This window comes from Neomonachus schauinslandi, chromosome 5, assembly GCF_002201575.2.
Source record: "Neomonachus schauinslandi chromosome 5, ASM220157v2, whole genome shotgun sequence".
NCBI lineage: Eukaryota > Metazoa > Chordata > Mammalia > Carnivora > Phocidae > Neomonachus > Neomonachus schauinslandi.
Genome location: NC_058407.1, coordinates 16,030,799 through 16,046,603, shown reverse-complemented (window position 1 = coordinate 16,046,603; position 15,805 = coordinate 16,030,799). Strand labels below are relative to the sequence as shown.

The 15,805-nt window shown below is 44.6% G+C and overlaps 1 protein-coding gene across 1 annotated transcript in view; it reads left to right on the top strand.

The window, feature by feature from the left end:
- Positions 1–15,805, top strand: part of POLR3B (RNA polymerase III subunit B) — a 104,792-nt gene that overhangs the window by 72,790 nt on the left and 16,197 nt on the right. The window contains exon 23 of the mRNA XM_021687597.2: positions 1,055–1,197. Coding sequence (XP_021543272.1) covers positions 1,055–1,197 — 143 coding nt within the window. The remainder of the gene's footprint in view (positions 1–1,054; positions 1,198–15,805) is intronic.

The window sequence follows — 15,805 nt, the reverse complement described above, 5'->3', positions numbered from 1 at the left end:
CCCTTTGGGCTCTCAAATGGAGTGAAATACGAGACTTCGTGAGATGAGCAGCCACACTGTGACATAAAAACAAAACTAAAAGAAGTAACAAGATACTTAATCTAGCCCAGGAACATGAGTTAATTCAGTTCATGAGGTGGGCCAGGGCGTGACCTAGGAGAGCTGGATTCCGGGACAGTGGAGGGCAGCCCAGCAGATCCATTCGACACCCAGCTGAGGTCTGCTCTGGGCCACGGTGCCTCTTGTACCAGACACAGGGAGCCGAAAGAAACCACGAGCCTTGCCTTGCAAGGAGCCGCATCTAGTTAGCAAAGGCCTACACAAAGAAATAAGTATGGGGCATATCATGATCATCGTGGCTTAGTTGAGAACATTCACTGTACCAGTTACTGTTCTGGGCATTTTACACGTGTTAGCTCATTTGTTCTTACCGCCACCCCCCGAACCAGGCTGTCTTAATGGCCTTGTTTGAAAGACACAGAAACAGAGAGGTTAAGTAATTTACCAAGGTCACACAGCTACAAGTGGCAGTCAGGCTTTGAACTGACTGGGTGCCATGGATTTGTCTATGGAGTGGGAGCGCAGGGGAGAAAGTGGGCCTTCCACCTAGGGGAGGGGTTAGGACCCATGCACCCAATCCTACAAAACAAGGTTAGAAAGTGTGCTCACATATTTCTTATCCTAAAAAGAAAATGAAACCTTCCTTGGGGCTCTGTGATCCTTCCAAGCTGCCACTCTCGCTCTCCAAGCATCCCATTTCCTTGTTTGCAATAAGGGAGTAGCCGCGTGTGAATAATACATGTGGTGTGGGTTACATTGCCTTATGCCTGCCTCATAATAAGTGTTTAGTTAATGTTAGCCATTTCAGACTAGGACCGTAAAAGGGAAATTGTAACCTTTGAATTTAATGTTGAAAAACAAAAAGCACGTTTCAGAGTCCAGAATGGCAGTGTCAAAACATTCTGTGGTTGATATTAAATAAAATACGGCCTGTGAGCGATAGGTTCACAAAGGGCAGTTTGAAAACTTTTTGGTGACTTCCTCTTAATATTAGCTACAAAGGGGCAACGGATTCATATATTGAAAAAGTGATGATCTCTTCAAATGCTGAAGATGCTTTTCTGATCAAAATGCTGCTGAGACAGACCAGGCGTCCAGAGATTGGAGACAAATTCAGCAGCCGTCATGGGCAAAAAGGTAAATTGTGTCATTCCTCAACTTGTTTATAAAACTGAAAACAGTACTTATTAACCATGTACATGAGAAATGTAATATTACATTGGTATTAAAAATTATGCGTGTTTTATCTCTTAGGTTAACCTGTTTATATTTTAATGGCATTGAAAAAATGTACCACAGGATTGCTTCTCTTTGCCATTTATTTCATTCTTTTGCAACTGCTCCCCGTCCCCCAGATTATAATTACGAGTCCATTCTAGATGATGTATCTACTAAAGTACAGGTAGCTGTTTGAAAAAATTAATAGCAACACCTACGTTTTATGGAAGGTGCCTATTTGCAATTCTGTTGGGCCGTAGTACCGTGGGATGTCAGCACGAGAAGGCGCCTCCGGGCCCTGTACGGGGCCGTGAGGAAGTTGCAGACCCCAGGGGTCAGGCAGCCAGGCTGAGGCACCGCTGGAGCTGTATCTCAGCCCGGGTCTCGTGTCGCCCACGCAGCGCCCTGCCCGCTGCCCAGCGGTCCCTCGCCCGGATGGGTTTCTCCACCCGAGCCCCACTCCTCCCTGGTGGTTGCCAATGAGTTCTCATGCATTCGTGGCTTTGTCTTGTTTTTTTTTTTTCCTCAAGAAACAGCACTGTGTCACTGATTAACTCATTCTCAGGAGGGTCCCTTTTAGTGTATATCCGTCACGTTTCCGAGTGGAACGTTGGCCCCGGGGTTTGAACCGCCATGTGACTAGTTTAAGAATCACAAGAGCAGCTGACACTTTCGTGGCACTGACTGCGTGCCTGGCAGTGTTCTCTGCACGGTCCATGTACTGACTCACTGGCTTCTCACACGGTCCTGGGAGGTCGGTGCTGTTTTCATCGGCATCTTACAGACGAAGGAACAGAGGCACGGTGACATGAGGAGCTTGCCCAGTGTCCCCAGTGGGTGGTAGGTCTGGTTTTTGAACCCCACCAGTCTGGCTCCAGAGTCCACGCCCCTGCCTGACAGCGGTGCCGTCCTGAGTGGCAAGCAGTTAGCGCTGTGTCTGCACATGGTAGGGGCTTCAGAAGAGAGAGCCGTGATCGCTGGGTCGCTGACGTTGGTTCTCCTGCCTTCTGCTCTCCAACTTTGTGTCTCCTGTTTACTCATAAATTCCTAGTGCGATGTCTTCTTGTTTTTAATTGATTGGTCTGAAGATAATTGCATTTTATGTTCTTGCTGATTTCAACTTTTATTTGCTAAGCAACTATATAAAATACGACTGTTTAGTCAAATGAATCCAGCCTTAGCTGTCATTCCTTCCATCAATGAAACTGTTCCAGACTAAGATAACTGTTTCATCAAAAACATTTTTAGTTCAGTTGACAGACAAGATTATTTTAGCCTGCCAGTATCTTATTTAAAAAAACTGATTTTATTCATGTGAATTTGACACTTCTACTTCATACAATTCCCTAAGATGCTAACTCTTAATACCTTTTCAGTGTTTGTAAACATCTCTTGAGATTCTAGTGTTTTCTGCTATTTACCAGTGAAAAACAAATTCTCTGTGTTGAAACTGTTTCTCCCTTTCTCTTGGTCTAGACAGTTTCTGAGATGTACTCCTAAGTCATTCTGGGGTAACCCCATAATCTTGTTCACAGCCTCTATTTTATGTGACCTATTCCCTGGATAAGGGCAAAGCTTGATACTCTTCTTATAAAATGTTGGCACTGGATGCTTTACAAGAATGCACACTATAAGAGAAGGTCTTCATTCTGAATCCATTTATAAACTTCAGATATCCCAAATCCTCATTCCACCGGAGTATTGTGCAGAGTGGAAGGCAGGCAAACGTCTTAGTGATGATCCACTGTGTTCTAACTCCACTGAACTTGAAGACAGGGGGTTTGGGGGTGACTTCATATTTTCATGAAGCCTGATAGAGCCTTTCTTATGGAGGATGCCTAATAGGTAGTTGATAATGGTTGAATATATAAATAAAATTGAAGGTAGGGAAGTGAAAGGGGACAGATTCAGTACTCTTGAAGGATTGATTTTATTCAGTTTTTCATCTGTACGTAATATGTGAGTGTGTGTGTGTATAGTGTAGACAAAATGGTACTTTTGAAAATGAGAAGCACACTTGTTAGTAAGCTGCTGTGAACACAGACCTCTGCAGGTAAAATGTCAATGGGTCTTGGTGCTCTAACATTTTTTCAGACTATCAGTATGATAGGGATAATGTTCATTGACAAAAGTGGTTTCTAGAAACTGCAGATTTTGGAGATCGGTTCAACCTTAAATGGGGCTTGACTTGTACATCTCTACGAAACGGGAAGAAGCCCTCCTGGGGTTAGGTGACCTTTCACTTGTAGTGAGGAGTTTATCTCACTAGTTTTCTTTTCCAGATGGCTTTTAATCCAAGGATGAAAACCTTCTGATTAGCATCGATTTCCCTTGATACCCGCTTCTCCTACAGCTTCATCAGATTTATTGAAAAGATTGGGGGAAAATGGGCAAACAAAAAAGAGGTAGTGTAAGCCTTAAGAAAGTGATGGAAGGAATGATGTAGGACCCGTACCTAAACATAATTTTTATTTAAGTATGGTTTTTTAATCAAATAATAAAAGCACATGGCTTAAAAGGTCAAATAGTACAGAAAGGGGGGTTTGAACTGAAAAACATCAATCCCTGCCTTTTCTCCAGTTCTGCTTCCCAGAAGTAATTTCTCCTCGTTTTTACCTTCGTATTTCAAAATAGTATTTTTAAGCAGTTTTATATTCACTCATCCATTTTAGAGATTACCTTCTGATTTTCTATTACGACAGATAGGAGGAGCTAGCACTTCTCTGCCTCCCTTTCTTACTCCCCACCTCCATTCCAGGCACAGATTTATCATAATTTGGGGTTACTTAATTATTTAAATTGCATTGTTTATGACCACATAAATATTGTTCACCCCCAAACCAAGTAGTTGAGTGCATTTTCTCTATTGTATAACTGTACTTTTTTCAGAAGTTAACTATCTCGTTTTTAAAATTTGCTTAATTTTCTTATTCCTGTTACCATTCATCTATACCATCAACAGCCTCTCAACACAATTTCCCACATAATCAGTGGTCTGCTAGGACCATTCCCCCCACCCCCCCCGAAAGGCCTCCTCTACAGGCCCCGTTCTTCTCACTGCAGTGGTTTTCCTCTGAGCCCCCGCTTCCCACCCAGTGTGTTCAGAATGGAACCCCACAGGCCACAGGAGCGCTGGGCAGAGCCTGGCTCAGTGGAGGCCCGAGCGGCCTCATCCTGTGGGCCCCAGAAATGTTTTCAAGAAAGGTTAGAAAGTACTCTGCATTAGTTTGCTCTAACCAAATACCACAGACTGAGGCCTTAAACAACAGAAACTTATTTTCTCACAGTTCTGGAGGCTGAAGTCCAAGGTCAAGGTCGTGGCAGGTTTGGCTTCTCCTCAGACCTCTTTCCGTGGCTTGCAGGTGGCCATGTGGTCCCTGTGCCCTCAGGCAGTCTTTTCTCTGTGCGCCTGCACCCTGATGGCTCTCCCTCTTCTTACAAGGATACCAGCCATATTGGATTAGGGCCCACCCCATGACCTCATTTAGCCTTAATATCCTCTTTAAAGATCCTGCCTCCAAATAGGGTCACATTCTGAGGTCTCCTGGGGGTTAGGACTTCAACATAGGAATCTGGGGGTGGGGGACGCATTCCATTAGATACTCTAGATTTGCTCAGTGGGAGTCATTTATGAAATTCCCATTTGAGCCCCTGTTTCTTGGCTCGTCCCATGTCATCCCCACTCCCTACCCCCGCCACAGTGGAATAGTCTGTTCATTCGATTGCTGAGAAAGGATGCACAAGAAGTAAATTTTGTGAGATTGTGTATATCTGAACATGTTCTATCTTCATACTTGATTTGTACTCTGGTTGGTTATAGAATTCTAGATTGAAAAATTCTTTTCTCTAAGGATTCTGATGACATCGCTGCATTATCATCTAGATTCCATGTTACATTATTCTTAATCTGTGTGTATGTACACACATGCACCCTGTTTCACTCTCTTTCCTTTCCTTCCTCCCTCACTTGCCTCCCCCTCCCCGCAAAGCTTTTACTATCCTTCGTCTGTTCTTGGAATTCTGAAATTTTCATTCCTTGTCCTAGGAAATCAGGTACCTTCTTTTCTGGGAGTTCAAGGTCCTTCCATTTTCGGACATTCTCTTCTATTATTTTGTTGCCAATCTCCATCATGTTCCTTGTACCCTCATTGTCCATTTCCTTATCTTGATTTTCTTTGTAGGAGATTTGATTTTTATTTTCTAGATTTTTTAACCTATTATATTTTAATTTCTAGTTAAAATTTTATATTTAGAGTCTTCTTTTTTATAGCCGTGAGTATTGGGGGACAAGTGTAGTTTCCTGGCTGTATGGGGTGGGGAATAGAGAGTCAGGGGTCAGTGATTTCTTATTCAAACATTTATTTCTACAGGTATTTATTAAGTACCTTCTAAGTGTCTGGTACCATTCCAAGCCCTGGTAATAAGCAGTGAACAAAACAGACAAAATTCCAGTCCATGTGGGGCTTACATTCCTGTGGGCAAGAGAGATAATGATACGTTTTGAGATAAAACAAAAGGGGAGAATAGGAAGCATGTGGGGGGAAGGCATGTGGTCAGTAGTTGAAATTTCAAGTCAAATGGTGGAGGAACTTCACCTTCTTGAAAAGGTGGCGTTGAGAGAAGTAAGGGAGCAGACCCTCCCTGGCCAATGAGCACTGGAGGCAAAAGGAAGGCCTGGGGGGCCGGACGCCCGGCCAAGAGTGATGGAGGGGGAGGACCCTCAGGGAGGGCTGGAGGCCAGGGTGGCCAGAGCAGAGCCAGCGAGCGCTGAGTCATCAGAGCCTCTCCGTGAACTTTGGCTCTTAACTCTGAGTAAGACGGACAGCTGCTGGAGGAGTCCGGGCAGACGAGGGAGATGATGTGACTTACTCAGGCTGCAGTGATGAAAACAGACTGGGGAGGCAAGGGAGAAGCATGGTCCCAGCCAGATGCTCTTATGGTAACCCAGGCGGGAGTTGGTGGTGAGTGGGAAAAGCATGATGATGGGGAAATGGTGGGAAGGGATCAGTCCAGACACATTTTAAAGGTAGCACCCACTGGGATTGCTGATGGCTTGGGGTGACTGAGCCCTACGCCTCGTCCCGCTTTTCATCATACTTTGTGTCTCTGTTTCCTGAGCCTTCCATGGAGCAGGGGGAGAGCGCCTCACGCTTCTCCGCAGGTACTTGGGTTTACCTTTCTCCTGTTAAGCCACTTGACTGTTCTTTACTGCTCAGCTTTCCCCGCTGTATCTTTATTTGTTGCCTATTCTTTTTCTTACAGGTTTATTTTTTCAACTCTAGTATTAGGTTTGGAGAAGGAGTGGAGCTAAACATAGGTGTTTCAGCAGTCATGTTTACTGGGAACCCCTGTGTTTGCTATTTGAGAGTGCTCAACACAAGAGTGCTTAGTGTGCTTGGGGTTATTTACTGCAATTTGTAGAGCTGACGTTAAAATGATTATTATTATTTCTAAATTAACAAAAGGTGAGAGGAATATTTAGAGCACCAGATTTTTGTCTGCTGACCAGAGCTTTGCCTCTAAGACTTCTTGGTTTTATTGGCTATTTTAATCATTTCTAATATTGACAACTAAAAAATATTTAAAGCTCACACACTGAGAATTTTGACCTAAATGTAACAGTCATCATAAGGGTCAATTCTTAATTATCTGAGAATAGCTTATCTTTCACCTGGGTTATTTTTGTAGCTAAGGTCTACCATTTTGTTCCTTTCCCTGAATGCTACCCGTCTGAAACAAGAGGCACAACACTAGCAGATGTCTAGTTTTCGAAGTTCTTTTCAATTATAAATGAAATTGTGAGTTTGAAAAATAGCAATGGTTCTGTTAAAATAATTGTATATGTGGTTGAATATCCAGAATACCATGTTGGCTAACTTAGGTAAGTACATTTTAGGTTCACTGAGGATAGGAAACACATCCTACTAATTTATTTCACCTCCAAAGCACTTGGCGCAGCACTTTGCATATAATGTGGTTTCCCGTGACTGTGTTTGTGGAATAATTTATTAAGTAGAGTCTCTTAAATGTACAGTCATAATAAGCCAAAATCATCTTCCCCAAATTAGTACATTTATTCTTCCTAGTAAATACCAGAAATGGGATGTGTCATCTTTGTCTAGACTGGTACAGGAACACCACCACCCAAGACTCCTAGCTCCCCGGCGTAACTGAAATCACAGGCCCCCCATAGCTTTTCGCGCTGAGTGACTGACTATGCATGCCCACCCCGGGCACCAGTGGGAAATGGGTCTTGACAGCCCCAGAGAAATCTGTTTGCTCATATTTAAGTCACTGCTGTGGGCTCAGAACTCTGTTGGGCTCGTAGGAGCTAGAAGGACATCCCCCACTCTGCTAATGCCCATGAAGAGCTGACTCTGGACCCGAAGCAAAAAGTGAATACAAAGGATTTCATAACAGTCACAGGCTAAAGGACATGAGAAAGGCCAGTAGTGAGAGAGCAGTTGGGAGTTATTTGTGGGTAAGAATAAAATCTTTGAATTTGGAAAGACCTTTTAGACTCTAGTCTAGGTCCATCTTCCCGGAATAAGAATTCTTTTAGCTTATCTTCAGCAGGTCGTTTTCCACTTTGTGTGTGGCCTGCCCTGTGGTGGCGCCATTCCGATGATTCCGTGGAGCCTGAGTGCACTCCTCCATAGCGTACCCCCGTCGTCCTGCCCTGTCCTCTGTGGGTCCTGAATGGACACCTGCCCCTTTTCTTCACGGTGTCCCTCTGTTCAGCATTTAAAGAAGGCCTTCCAGTTGGGAAAAAGTAGGGCAAAGAGGTAGAGGTCTTGAGCCCTAACCAGGTGAGCTGTTTTATCTCTATGCCTTGGTCTCCTCGTCTTTGAAATGGGGACAGTTTCCTAGGAGTTGTCACTGGGATTAAAGGAATTGATGTGTGCAAAGCAGTGAAGCCAGTGTCTGGTGCACAGCCAGCAGCCATTAAAGGTGAGCTGCCGCTGTTCGGTCCGTCCCAGGTCCCTTGCAGGCCAGGCAGACCAGGCAGGAAAGACTGGGTGAGTTGGCTGCAGGCGGGTCCTGTGAAATGGGCAGGTGAGTCAGTGGGACTCGTTGACCCACGGGAACAAAGAGGAAGGAGGCCCCAGGCCTGGTGTTAAGCTTGGTAAGTGGTGGCAGCAGTCACAAAGCAGCTTTGTCTCACTGAACTTGAGGTGACAGAGGATCATCTCGAGCACTGATGTCATTAACCCGTTCGTTTATCGAGCTTCACTGTGTCCCAGGCAGGCCCCATTCTAGATCCTGGAAATGCAGTGATAAACAGGACTGACAGGGTCTCTGCTCTCCTGGAATTGGTGTTCTCCTGGGGGAGGAAACAGAAGAAAAGTAAATGAAAATATGAACGTGATCATTTAAGGTAGTGTTAAGTGCTGTGAATGGAAGACGATGTGGAAGAGTGACTGGTTTGGGGGTGAGGGGAATGCGCTTTAAATTGATGATCAAGAACGGCCTCATGGAGAAAGTGACATTTGAAGGATGAGAAGGAGCCAGCCAAGCAGAAGTCTGGAACAATTATGTCCAAGAGCCCTGAGGCATGAGTGAGCTTGATATATCCAAGGGACAGAATAAAGGCCATTCTGGCCGGTGCAGCCTGCGGAGGAGTGCTCGGTGTGAGAGAAGTGGGAGGGACACATCCCACAGGAACTTGTTCCTAATATGCTGGGAGCCCGTAGGGCGGTTGGGTGATGAGTCTAAGACCGGCACGAGGAGATCTAACTTCCAGTGTGAGAGATCACCCTGGAGTCCAGTGGAGAGCAGATTGGAGGGGAGCAGGGTTGCTGTCCGGTGGTCCAGGCAGAGAGGCTGGCGGCGTGTGCTCAGGAGGAGCCCTGCAGGAATGGGGGAAGTGATGCACTCGGCGTGTGCTCAGGAGGCCCAGCCAGCAGGACTTGCTGGTGGCTGAGGTGTTGGGGGAGGACGGGCAGGAACTGAAGGTAAGGATGAGGCCTGAGCAGTGCTGCTGCTGTTTACCAAGCAGTGGAGGACTGGGGAGGAGGTGTTGGGAGTTAGGCAGGGGCAGGAGTTGAGGACTGGGGCCTCAGGTCTGAGAACCCCCCGGAGACTCCAAGTGAAGATGTTCGGTGGGCACGTGGACATAGAGTCTGGAGCTCCAGGGAGAGGTTAAGGGTGCAGATAAAATGTGGACGTCATGTGCATGTAAATTTATAGCATTTTTTACTTTCTGCATTATAAGTAAGTTACAAGCATTTTCGTTCCATCCTTAACCTTTACAGTCTAATTGGTATTGTTACTCCTATTCTATAGAACTTGAATGTTGAGGTTCAGAGAGGTGATGAGTAGCTTGCCTGATCCAGCTCAGGGCTAGCAGAGCCAGGATGCGAATCCAGGTCACTGATCTGAGTACATTTCTCATTCTGTTAAATCTGGTTAAAGGTGACTCTTGTCTCTCCTGATAGCCCATTGTCACTCTGCCCCCAGATTGGCATATTCCCTGGGAATCCCCCCTTGGGGATACCAAAACCTAATATTTCTTACATCTTTTCTGTATCTCCTCCTTAAGGTGGTCATTTTCTCAAAATTCCCACTCTTGGATAAGCAGGTTTAATATGGCTCTCCTCTGCCACCAGTCTGGAGTAAATACTAATCCCTGCATATTTTGTTCCAGAAATACCTGCCAGACCCCCATATTAAGACGTGCTCCTAATATAAAGCTGTGTTTGTCAGGAATCCCTTCCCTTCTAGAATCAACTCATTGTAAAACACGGTCCCCGTTACCTTCTTTAATCAGTCCTCTGGCCAGGCATTTCATGCCTTGGTTAAAATTCTGTCAAGAATTTGAGCAGATATTGAAAGGAAGTAAATTGAGTCCGCAACTTTGACCATTCTTCTGATTCCTCTGGCTAGCTGGGATAGTTAGGGCCCTGAGGGACAGTGAGGACAGTGAGCCGGTTCCGAATTCGCGTATGGCAGGCACAGCTGGTGGCGTCTGCAGGGAACCATACAACGCAGCCTCCTTAGTGCGGAGCCCCGGAGGAGGAGGAGGAACTGCCTGAGGCCTAGAAGAGCTGGATGTTGGCAAGTGGGCCGTGAAGGGGATGGAGAAGGCAGTCCCCAGCCTCAGCCATGCTGTCCGTGGTTGCCATGAAATGAGCTGACAGAGTTCCCTAGTGCGGGAGTCTGCAGGGTATGTGGGTCACTCCATGATTCCTGCAGTGACTTGGTTCTCTTTGGGCCCGGACACATGCCCAAGGAAGAGCAGTGTTAGCTGGACTTCAGTTTTCACTCTCGGAAGGCAGGATTGTGTGGAAGTAGTGTTTTGTCCTTCATAGCGTCACCTGCAAGTGGACACATTATGTAGGCTCTATGAGAAAATATAAAGATCATTTTGATTTAATGTATCTTTATGCCCATTCCTTTTTTCCTCTTGCACTGAGAGCATTGTATTTGTTATCTTCGGTGTTCAGAACGCGGTGTGGCCCTGCAGATTGCCTGATTGTTGACCTTTGTTAATAGTTTACTTTGACGAAGCTGTGGTGAGCAAGGGTTCTCTTGGTACGCGTGGGGTGTGTAGACTGCATTTCTGCCCCTACGGCCTCTTACAGTATCCTGTCCAGCGGTTAGAGGAGACTTCAAAATCTGCTTTCACAGACCATGAGTGTCTGTCCTGCTCAAGCCTGATCAGTTCAAAGGTGGCGGGGTCATGAGTCGCTGAGGGCAACAAACGTGCAGCGGAGGCTACCCGGCCGTGGCTGTGTGCCAGGGGTCGTAGCAGCTCAGGAGGCCGATGGAAGAGGACAGAGTGGGGGGTGAACTGGAGTAGGAGCCTCAGCACCGAGTCGTTGGGAGCCCACATCCGTGCTGGGCAACAGGCAGGCCGTGAGGTAATGGATCAGAGAAGGCCTGCTGAAGAATCCAAGTGTTGGAGCAGGAGCGGTTAAAAACGTGACGGCCTCGTAAGCAGCGTCGCCTTCTGTGGCCACAGGAGTGGAGGAGCGGGAAGCAGCAAGCCAGGTGTGGAGGAAGAAGGAGCTATTGCGTGAAGAGGAGGGCGTCACAACGCAAATCCGACTCCAGCCTGAGCGGGACGCAGGATTCACTCACGGCACACTTTTTAGATAAGGGCATTCCAGTAGTCCTCTAATGAGAAATTCAAAGAATTTTAATGAAGTACAGCCCTCCTTTGGGTCTTTGTGGGGCCTGTTATGTATCTCATCCCTAAATGCCACTGAATCCACTCCCCCCAGAAGAGCTGGGCCTTTAATCAAGAATCTCTAGAGCAGTTCATCCTTTGGTAGAACACAAAAGACTTCCATATACTGAAGTTGTGGATTTGTTGCGTTTGCTTACAAAGGAAGGAAAGTTTTGTTTAGTGTGTTTTAATCTCAGCTGGGAAGAAGTATTAAAACCCTGAAGTCTTGTTCTCTTTTCCAAGTGTTATAGACCTCTAGGTACTTTAGAAGGACTTCTGTGATAGCACAGTGACGCTGCATGGGGGAAAATAGAGCAGAACGTGGGTCTAGAATGTTCTTTATGTTTTCTCTTCCTTTTCTTCATCAGTTTGTACACAGAGTTGAAGATAGAAAAAGACATCCACGTATAATGTGATGGGAGTTGTGTTTGAAACAAGACTTTTTATTAAAGTCAGAATTACATATTTAAGCCTCTTGGGAGCTTTGGTGTAAGTTCTATATGAGGGGAACTCATCAAAGGCAAACATTTTTATCTTGAGCCTTGTTTTTTCTGATGGTTATTTCATTTATGAGAAGGGTGAGCAGATTTCCTGCTTTTTTTAAAAAAAATTTTAACAGAAATTATCTGTCGGCCAAGTTAAGTTTCCTTTCAGTGTGCAGACAAACCAAATTATTATATTTCCAGATTTCCTCCTACTTTTGCTGCCATTCACAACGAGGGAGGAAAAAGTGGACTCCTTTGATGTGGGGGGAAAAAAAAGCAATATATCACTTCCCTGAAAGAACATTTCTCAGTCTCTCATGTGAAAAAGGATTAGCACCTCCAACAAAGGTCCTGTAGATCACAGAATCGGGCAGCAATACCAAATAGTACTCCTAAGGAGAGGAAAAACTGTATTTGAGCAAGAGTGTTTGTCCTGGCAAACAGAAGCTTTTTAATAACTGCAAATCTGAGATAAAGGCCTATGCTCCTCGGAGTCTCCCCGTAAATCCTCAGACAGCCAGTTTAAACAGAGCGAAGCTGACTTTTGTTTTAAAATAGAAATACAGTCTTGTCAAAGTACAGTGTTTTCGTGGACCGGCTCCGAGTATCTGTGGTTCATAGGATCACGTATTTACAGATAAAATGGTTTGGAAGATTCTTCTTTGACCCTCTCCTATCAACAGCAGTTCGTTAGAAGGTGGCTTGCTTCTATTTCGCATTAATAAAAGTTATTCCAAAGCAAAACAAGTTGCTGAATTAATGTATTAAGTTAGTCAGCAAAACAAGTTGCTGAATTAATGTATTAAGATTTTGATTGAGTGTTTATTAGAAGAAAAGGAAACCAGCCCTGACTTCCCAGCACATTACCGAATCCTGACACGGTTGGTATAAAGAGGCTGTGGGAAGTAAGAAAATGCCAATCTTGTGTGGCAGAAAAGCTGAGAGGAAAGTTTGTTCATTCAACCAGCTTTTTAAAAACTTTGCTTTTTCCAGGTGTTCATGTACTTCCTTTTTCTGGATTCTGTTTTCTAAAATTGAGAGAATGAAAAGGCTCTGATTGAAAATAATAATCATACATTAATAGCACCTTGTACACATGTGGTACTTGAGGCGCCTGCAATCCGCTCTGCTAGCCTGAAGCTTCAAAGTCTGCGTGTCTTTGGCTCCCTACTTTGCTTGATCCTGCTTGAATGAAAGATTCTAAGTGGGAGGGGAGAAGGGGGCCAATGGAGCTAACAGTGGGAGCCCCGGGATGAGGGGTAGGATGCCAAGTGACCCTTCAGAATTTTGGTCCAAAAACAAATTTTGGGAACTCTTTAATGTGAGAAATCAGGATTATTTTGTCCACATGGACCCCTTAATTGTAAGAAGATTTTTATTTAATTTACTTTTTTAAGAACAAATTTTGGTCGTCGGTGGCTAGCTAGTAACCCTCTGACCTTTCAGTAAATACCCAACTAAAGCTTTGAAATTAGGGTGTTTAGTGTTTTATGGCCCAGAATAAAAATCTCCAATTCTGTTTCCAAATAGTGTAGCCTCAACACATTTTATTAAGCTCTTGACACATTCAGCCGTGTGTATTTTGTAAAGTTCCTATGGTTATTGTTTTACAATAGCTGCTTCCAGAAGCATTGTAAGGGTTTCAATTAATCAGCCCTTTGTGTGCTTCAGACTATGCAAATTTATCACATCAAACCATTCAACTGCTCATGGGAAAGCCGTGTAAAAACTGTATTGTCTTCTAGCGCCTCCTCTCATTTAGAGTGATGTTTTAATAAGAAAGCTAATCAAGTTTTCTTATGCATTATTTATCTGTTAACATGTAAGGAAGAGCCGAATTAAAATTATGTCAACTGGGATATGGCAAGAGATGTGATAGATCTGGAAGTGATTCAACGGCAAAACAAAGCTCATATGATTCAACAGTTTTTGTCTCCTCCCCTCCCCCTGGGGATTATTTAAGGTGCTGGTGTGAAAAATAAAAGAAGGTTAATTCAATAACTGGAAAGGAGGGAGGGGAAGAAGGGAGGAGCCACCTGTGTTAGCCTTCATGTTCTGATTTAGCGATGTACGTTTCTGAATATAGAAAGGCTTATCGAGGTGAGTTCATTCAAAGCAAAAACATTTCTTCCTTGAGACAGCCAAACTGGAAAGCATTCGCGCTGCTAACCCCCACCACTCACCCAAGCTTTCATCACTTAGTCAACTCTTTTGCCCTAGAAGTCTGCAGCCCAGGCCCTGTGAGTTGTAAAGTTTTGGACACTGTCGCACTAATGTGAGATGATCTGAACAGCCTGGCTCCCAGTGAGCTTCTTTTCGGCCTCTTCATCCACTTGGTGCTGCTTCTTCTGTTCATTAGGCTGGTCTCCTCTGCTCTGCTAGTTTGCTTCCTGCTGAGAGTAATTAGGTTTCTTATATAATAACAATTCCTTGTATTTAGATGCTGCCTTTCTCTAAGGACCTTAAAATACCTCTCAGACATTAGCTCATCTGTTCCTCTAACACAATTGCCTCATGAGATAGGTGCTAATTATTCCCATTACAAAGACCAAACGACTAAGGCTCACCAGAAAGTGGTGCTTTCCCCCCACCCAGAGTAGTACAATATCACTTGAACAGCACAATATCACTTGAAGAGCAGAAAGTCAAATTAAGGTCACCTGATTGCTTGATATCCTGTCTTACTTAGATCTGAGAGTCCAGGGGGGTGATGAGCCCTTTGCAGATGGGGACCCCCCCCCAATCCATGAACCTCATTAACACCAGGCCTGGCCAAGTGGTCACTCCTTCACTAAACACCAACACTTTTCTTCCACTGTGACTGATAGAGAAAACTGCCAGCAGCATTTCATTAGTGCAGAGACTGCTCAGCTGTGCAGAATAAAAAGCCTTGTCTCAGAGGTAAGTACCTGCAGAAGGTAAAAGTAGATCACTTAGCCCCCCGATGAGTAGTATTTCAGTGGAACCCACTGCCTAATCTGCTCTGCGTCATTTAGAGCATTCGAAGGGGGCACGCTGAATTGTATCTGTTTTCATTTTCAATATTCAGTCGTTTTAATCTGCACAGGACACCTTTCAAGTGGAGTTGGGTCCTGAACCTCTCCCTGACCCACCTCCAGGGCAATCCTTGTCCCACAGTGGGTGTTTGGTAACTGAGGGAAAGGACTCTCTCCTCCCTCAGAAAAGGAAGAGGCCTAGCACAGATCAGCCTCAGAGCGCTACACTTAGTCCAAAAGCAGTTATACAGAGAGGATAGACTTCTAAATAAAAATTACAACAATTAAAAAGTGAAGCAGAGTGTGATATTCAGATGAGACTGGCTATCGAGAAAATAGAAGACCCTTCTCTGGTCGGTGCTCAGCACACTGAAGTCACATCAAAAACAGCTCTTGAATTAAAGATTTCATTACAGTTTTCTTCTGCCAGTTACTACTCCTTTTCCTGTCTTGACATGGTACTAGAATGCATTCGTTTTTCCTTCTTTTTTTTAACCTCCTAATTTTTTCTGTTTGAATTAAGATAGGTCCATTACACTAAAGCTAGTTAAGGGGGAAAAAAAGCCAAAAATGACTTGTGAACAAGTCATTTGCTGTTTATAATTAGAAATACTTTCTAAGAATGATTCATTACATTAACCGAACTTTCACTGGGCAAACCTATTCTTAAAATGATTTATATGTTCTGCGGGGCCCCGGAAATAGAAATAACAAATTGGCGTAAGATCCTCCAGTGTCTAGAGCATGACACAGGGAGAACTGTGACAGTGGGTCCCCAGATGTGCCTTTCCTCCGTGGCTTGGCGGTCAGACTTGTGGCTTTAGACTCCCTAAATTCTTCGCCTTTACAATTTGAAATGTATGTGTTAATGGAAT